Source organism: Labeo rohita, chromosome 14, assembly GCF_022985175.1.
Source record: "Labeo rohita strain BAU-BD-2019 chromosome 14, IGBB_LRoh.1.0, whole genome shotgun sequence".
Classification (NCBI taxonomy): domain Eukaryota; kingdom Metazoa; phylum Chordata; class Actinopteri; order Cypriniformes; family Cyprinidae; genus Labeo; species Labeo rohita.
The window spans coordinates 22,789,545-22,797,133 of NC_066882.1; the positions used below are offsets into that span (position 1 = coordinate 22,789,545).

Below are 7,589 nucleotides of genomic sequence, written 5' to 3' on the forward strand. Positions count from 1 at the left end.
TTCAGGGACATGAGATGTACCCACAATTATAGAATGACCCAGTGCCAGATTAGTCATTAACATTTTTGGTTTGTTTTGGTTGAAGAGGAAACTTCCAACTGACATTGAAACTTACAAATGAATTGTAAACTTGCGTCAAATTACAATCTGGAGAAGCTCATATAGTTGCTGAAAGTCAGAGCCAATCTGCAGGGCAGTTAGAGTTGTTTTCACAGAAAATCGTGAGTGTATGTTGGGCATCTAGTCGGAGGATATCAAACATGTCTGATATTTTGAGCTAATTTTAGACCAAGTAATGTTTTAAGTTGTCGTGTTTCCTACCGTGTTTCTACGAGAGTTTGTTTGTGGTCCTCAGTTGTTTAGTGTCTGATGCCCTGTCTGATGTAACCATTCATAAAGTCAGCAAGTGGTTTAAAATCTGTTCTTACATGATATTCTAGCATCATAGATGCTTCAGAACTCCAGTTCTCATTTCACGGCTTTTTAAATGATCAGAGAAGCTTCTCCTTTGTTCTCCTTTTCTTTGTTTCCATTTTTGTAACACTGAGAGAGGAAAGGCCTGTGTAGGTGAAGAGAGGCCTTGAGTGGTGATGGGAATGAGGTGGGATTCACAAAGACCCTGATTGTGACAATGACACAGGCTCACGTAGGCCTGCTAAACACAATCGGCAGGGACGACAAGACGAAAGCACCAGTTGAACCGTTTCATAAGCTGTTTATTTATCTAGTGAATTCATCTCTTTAATTTCTGCACAGCAGCATACAGGGAAATTGTGACAAAATATAAATAAGAAAATTCAACAGTGTTTCTTTTTTTACTCTTTTAATTTAATTACAAACCTCAGTTAAAAGTGGCAAATTGGCTGATGTCTTCAACATTTGATTCTCAGTCTCTCTCTCACGAACCAAGAACGTCACATTGAACAACAACTTAAAATGCATGATATCATCATCATCATCATTATTATTAATATTATGTACAGCTGTCACCTATTAGCAAACAATGCTTAGAGCTTATTGGGATTTCACTTCCGTCCGTAGAATGCACTGAAAAAAAATACAATTATGTTATACAAAGATCAAAAATACTATTATAAACGCTTGTTATAAATGGTACACTATATTAATAAACTGCTGTTGACATTTTACATGTAAGTACAAAATCTTGGTGAGGTAGTTCCCTCTGAAGTCACTTTTAAACGGTAAAATACTGAATAGACATCACTTAATTCTTTTCCATTTTTTTCGGTAATTATTTACAATACAGCAAATCTATGCTCCTTACTTCATTAAAATTGAATTCCTTTGGTAAACATAACTGTCAGAAATGTGCAGTCCTGCAAGTGTCAAATTGTACATTCACAATATGTTTGCATCCTTTTTTTGTTCTTGTTTTTTTGGGGTTCATTCTTGTACATAATGCAAAAAGGGGCAAATACATTGTTTTTACAAAAAGCTTTTTATTAAGAACATTCATACGTGCTATATTCCACCGTGGACCCTTTGTTTGTTTGTCATAAACCTCTCCCTTTCCCGTTTGCTCACCCAGGATGTTTTGGAGAAGGGTGAACTTTGCATGGAGCTGAAGAGAGGCACCCATAGGATATATTTATTTATATATATATATATATATATATATTTCTTTTTCCTCCAGTGTGTGTTCCCCTTACTAGGGGTGTAAACATTGAAAGGGCACCTCATACAGAAGAATAGCCGGCGGGCACACTTTCCATTACAGCGTTCGTGTTACACACTAACGAGCGACGCTGCTGGAAATTCACTTAATGTTAGTAATGTAACAAGGACCCTGCAATGTAAAATGCCCAGCTCTGTCAGTGGGGTTAGAAATAATTTGGCCGATTATGAAGTTATGCTGACAACATGAACGCGCAACAGAGCCTCTATTGTGTTGTTCTGCGCGTCCGTGCTGGCAAATGTCAGGAAATTGCGAAGTGGACTTTCAGGAGAGAGCGGAATGGGACTAAAGTTCATAAATGAAGACATGTGGAAGGAACATTCTTTAAAATCGCTTAATGGCAAAATAAACTTTGGTTTAAAGACAAAAACGAGGTGCAAGCTTAGCTTACAGTAAAGAAAATACTTGAGTTGAACAGAAGAGCAACTCCTCTGGTGCCAACATTCACGTTTCCCATTGTAAAGAAAAATAACATCTTCTTTCACACACAAAATGTGACTATGAGTCGTGAATAAACATCTAAAACCTATGCGTGAAAAGGAAAAAATAGCTTTTTATGAATAAAGTATGCAATAAACTATGGAAATAAAGTATCTATAAAAATATAAGAGATTTTTTTTTCTTCTTCCGTTTAACAAAACATTGATATCATCTTATTTGTTTGCCTAGTAGTTAAGACTCGGAAAGCCAGTCAATCAGAACAGTCATCTGAAAGAAAATGTTCAGTGCAATACGTGTAAGTCTATAGGAGTCTTTTTAGAAGATTTTCACTCGCTTACCACCCACAGCTCTGCCTCCCTTCAGCACTCTCTGGGCAGGCTGGTCTTTGGAGAGAGGGCAGTATTTAATCGTATGCGCGTTGTCCCCGTTGGCACTGCACAGGGGGCATGTGTACGCCCGCAGGATCGGGCACACCACCCTCCCGTCCGGGGTTTTCAGGACGTGCGAGCCGTACACCTCCTCCGGCGCGCCGTTATTCCGACAGAAGACGCAGATCTTGGGCTCCTGCTTATTGCGCGCCGCAGGTTTCCTCATCTTCCTCTCCACGCCGAACAGATCAAATCCTGCGAAGCTCCCTCCGATGCCCATCTCCCGCTCCTGGGAGGAGGACAGCAGCCCTCCCGTGCCCTGGTTCTGGTTCTGGAAGGGGCTCAGGATGGAGAAGCGCTCTTTCAGGTCCAGGATGGAGATGGAGGCGGGCGGGGGGCAGCAGCAGGAGTCCAGGTGTCCTCCGCTGTCGCCGTCGCCGCCGCCGGCCGCGATTACGCACGGGCACGCAGGGCTGTCGTCCAAGCCCAGAGTGGCTTTCAGGGACTCCGTGATGGAGTTCGGGCTCTGCGGGACGCTGTGCTTGTTGTTCTTGGTGACCAGCGTGGAGAGGCCGAGATAGTCATTCCAAAAATTGAAGGTGTAATCGTAGGGGGTGCGTGCGCTCAAGTAGTTGTGGTTCAAAAAATCCATGTCTTCTTTCTTCGCTCAACCAAGATGCTGCTCTCGGAGGAAAAAAAAACAAACGCGAACCGCGTATATTCCGTCAGGTTGCTTTCTGCCTGCTCTCCGGGGTCGTAGCTGTGCTCAAGTCCAGTGCGTTTCTTGGGTATGTGCGTCTGAAGAACAGGCATCTGGTTATAAGGCTCCAGGAGAGGCAGGAGGAGGGCGGGGCTCTTTTTCAAACCAAGTTTCTGAGCAGCAGATCCACAGCGTGTTTTCTTCCTGCTCGACCAGCGACTGTTCACTGCAGTGGAATCACACCAGGCACTGCTTTGTGATGGCAAAACACACCAAGAAGTGCTCGTTAGTGAGAGATTACGCTTTATTTATATCACAAATCCCCGTTCCTTTCTAATTTTAGGGGTCAATGACACATAATCATGTCCAAGATGATTTATTTTGTTCGAATTTTAAGAATATATCAAGTTCCTGATACTTAGAAAAGTAATCTGTTGGTTGCTTCAGTGACTAAAAATGTTAAACAAATATTAAAATACTCAAACTGCATACAAAACTTAATAATACTGACACACATTGATGGGGGGCCTAAAGGGGTCTTCTCTGTTGTCTTGTCACATGACAGCAAAATGGCTTCCTGCATACTTATTGTGCCACACTGATTTTTTTTTCATTATTTTATTCAGAATTATTTCAAAACTAAGCCCATTTATTATTTTTCACTTTTTAACATGCCAATAATGCTACTTTAATCTTAAAAGTAACTGTTTCAAAGCATGCCTGCATAATGTGAGCATACTCATCTCTAGTTCAACTATATCAAATGCTCCACTGGCAAAATATGAAGGGAAAATGACCACTGCAGTCTATTCACAGATGATACATTATTACATTGGATTTCCTCTCCCGCCTCAGTGTCATCTCACAGTCACAGTAGCTTCTTTCTTTGCTGTGAGATACTGGGCTTTGTGTGCACTGCTGTGTCTTTACAGTGCAGCGAGGGGAGCTGCAGTTTGTATGTGTTCAGGATTACGTGACGCGATCAGATTACACGTGTGTCATTAGAAACAGAGGGTTGTGGGCGCACATGGGCCCTTTGTTCTTTGAAAACATGCCATGCGCGCACCTGCAGGCCAGAGACACTGAGTCGATATTACTGTCGATTAGCGTGTTTTTCTTTAACATTTCGCTTTTTCAGTTTGAATGACATTAACATGATATTTTTCTGTAGAGCTCCTTGGAGACTACAGTATGTATTGAGAAAAGTGCTATACAAATAAGCTGGACCAACTTGAAATTGAATACTAGTAACAGATGTAATACTTTACAATAAGGTCCTAGTAGTTCATGTTAGTAAATGCTTTAACTAACAATGGGCAATACATTTGTTGCAGTATTTATTCATCTTTGTTGAAATACACAGCTGTTCATTGTTAGTTCATGTTAGCTCAGATTTTCTATTGTTGGTTTGTTCACTAATGTCAACAAATGATCTTGAACTCTTAAAAATAAAGGTGCTTCACGATGCCATTGAAGAACTTTTTTTGTTTAAATGGTTCCATAAAGAACCTTTAACATTTGAAGAACCTTTTTCTCGGCAAAAGAAGGTTCTTCAGATTATAAATATGTTAAAAAAGAGATGGTTCTTTAAAGAACCTTTGACTGAATGGTTCTTTGTGGAACCAAAAATGGTTCCTCCATTGCATTGCTGTGAAGAACCTTTTAAAGCACCTTTATCTTTAAAAGCGTACTGTAAATTGTTACCATATTTTATTATTTGCCTTTAAATACTTTTAATATGTTAAACTAATTAAAGGGATAGTTCAACTCAAAATGACCCAACCTCATGTCATTGCAAGTCTGGATGAATTTTGTTTCTGAATGTTGGCAACAGTTTTGGTTCCCATTGGCGTCCATTATATGGAAATCAAATTCAATGGAAGTCAATAGGAACTTGTCAACATTCTTCAAAATATCTTATTTTAGTTCAGCTGAAGAATAAAAAGCATAGAGGTAAGTATATGATGATTTTAACTTCATCATTAAATGTTATCATTTGAACTTATTTTTATAATCAGTTTTCATAAGATTCATAAATTATTAACCCGATCCTTTAATGTTGAGTGTGGTTCCTTAAGATGTTTGAAGAGCTCATGAGGGTTTTTATAAACAGAAATATAGCGCATTCTCCTTTGATTGCACTCTATTATGAGGTAAAATAATATAAGTAACCTGATTTGGAGTCAACAACATGCACTGGTGATTCAGATATAAGGACCTGCAGTACATCCAATGCAATTAGAATGAGATTCAAGATTGTGTGTCTTTCAGAACTAAAAAGCTCCAGCTCAGATGTCAGTAAATTTGCTTGGAGCCTGCAGGTCTTTTATGCTCCTCCTGCTGCGGCCTTGACTCTGTGTGAAAAGCTGCGATGGTGGAGGGTCGTTATTCGACAGGCTCTTGGCTCAAGGATCCGTCCTGGATCCGACTCGCTCCAAAAGCCACACTGGCCAGAAAGACATGTAATGAGCGTCTTGCCAAATTAACTCATCTTTGGGTAAACAAAAGGCTAATTTGCATTTTTTGTATTTTGCTCGAGACCCCATGATTTGGGGACACAGGTGCACAGCAGCTGATTTCTGCACCCCGCGCACATAAATAATAGCCTAGCGTGTCTGTCACAGAACGTCTCTGTAATAAATTAAGTGTGGTTATATTAAATGATTGATTTAGAGCTTGCCTACAAGAGACAGGAAATTATGTTCACAGCTCACGTACTCCTGCAATTAAGTAGAAACTTAGTTTAAGGCAAGACACCTGATACATGCAGTAGCTCAGTCCGACCACCGGGGGTCTGTGCGAGCTCAGAGGAGCGTCTAATTGGCATGACGTCATTGGGTATTCTGGAGTGCTGCAGCTTGTATAACAAGATCTAAGAACAATGCAGTAAACACACTTACACTGTGGCCCTGCCAGAAATAGAGTGCAGGGCACAGCTGTGTATTGCAGTATTCATTGAGGAAAGTATCCAGGTCAGTCCTACAATGCAGTGTTTTCATGTCCTCATCTTTGTTATTGAGGTACGCTCATTTTGCTGTACATTGACATTATATTTATGCATTTAGGAGATGCTTTCATCCAAGAGGAATAAAATAAATGCGACAATACAATACACAATGTCAGGTTTATTATACAACTAGATTAGGTAGCAAGCTGGGTTTATTTTATTTATTTAATTTGAATTGTATTGGTTGATTTTCTTTTATCACAGTATCACACTTAAGTGCACAAAGGGGTGAATATATATATATATATATATAAACGCATTTATTCAAAATAAAAGTCTTTACTATCACTTTTTAAAATCAATTTAACACATCCTTGCTGAATAAAAATATTAATTTATAAATTAATTAATTTATTAATTTATATAATAAATATTAAAGAAAGAAAGAAAGAAAGAACAAATTTACTGACCCCAAACTTTGAATGGTACTGTATAAGTTATAATAAAATAAATAAATACATAAATAAGCAGCACAACTGTTGCCAATATTGATAATAAATAAGCATATTAGAGTGATTTCTGAAGGATCATGGGACACTGAAGACTGGAGTAATGATGCTGAAAATTCAGCACAGGAATAAATTCTATTTTAAAGTATATTTAAAGTAAATTTTGCAATAATATTTCACAATATTACTTATTTTTCTGTATTTTTCAAATCAAATAAACACAGCCTTGATGAGCAGGAAAGACATCTTAAAAAAATAAATAAATAAAAAAATAAATAAAAATCTTACTGATCCCAAACTTTTGAATGGCAGTGTATATTACTGATAAATTAATATATTATTGATAAGAGAAACAGAAAAACAGAAATGTTAGAAGCTAATGCCATTAGGTAAAAAATGAATATATACTAAATTTACTATAGTGATATAACTAAATTCTGGGGGAAATTATATTCCCGAAATTCATTTATTGATGAGAAAAATGGAAAAATATGTACTATTTTTAATAAATTACCAGTTGTTGGTTGGTGAACAACAGCACAAGCATCCATATAATATTAGCAAATGATTTGATGATATTTTGTGATGTTTGTTGTATTAATTGGTTTATAATATTCCATCCTGTTTGGAATGTTTTATCCATAAATTTACAGAAATCACCATTAAGATTTTAAAAGGTGTCTGTGCCTTGTGGGCAGTGTGCCGACATAAGGTGCCATCGAATCCCACCTCGTGGACTTTTCCTGATCACAACCCCCCTTATTTTACACAAGCATATGCATTTTTAAAGGTTTAAAATTGAGTGTAAATTGTACTGCATAACAGGAATGACCCATTTGTGATTTCCAAGCATACAGTAATTATCACTCAAGATTGTTAGATGGCAACACTCTCCTTTCGCAGTGGTGACTCATCACACATCTAACCG

At 38.1% G+C, this 7,589-nt stretch overlaps 1 protein-coding gene across 1 annotated transcript; it reads right to left on the bottom strand.

Moving 5' to 3' along the window:
- Positions 1-695: 695 nt before the first annotated feature.
- nanos1 (nanos homolog 1) lies at positions 696-3,306 on the bottom strand. Its single transcript, XM_051127397.1, has one exon. The coding sequence runs from the start codon at positions 3,155-3,157 to the stop codon at positions 2,453-2,455; it is 705 nt and encodes a 234-aa protein (XP_050983354.1). The 5' UTR covers positions 3,158-3,306; the 3' UTR covers positions 696-2,452.
- Positions 3,307-7,589: the final 4,283 nt, after the last annotated feature.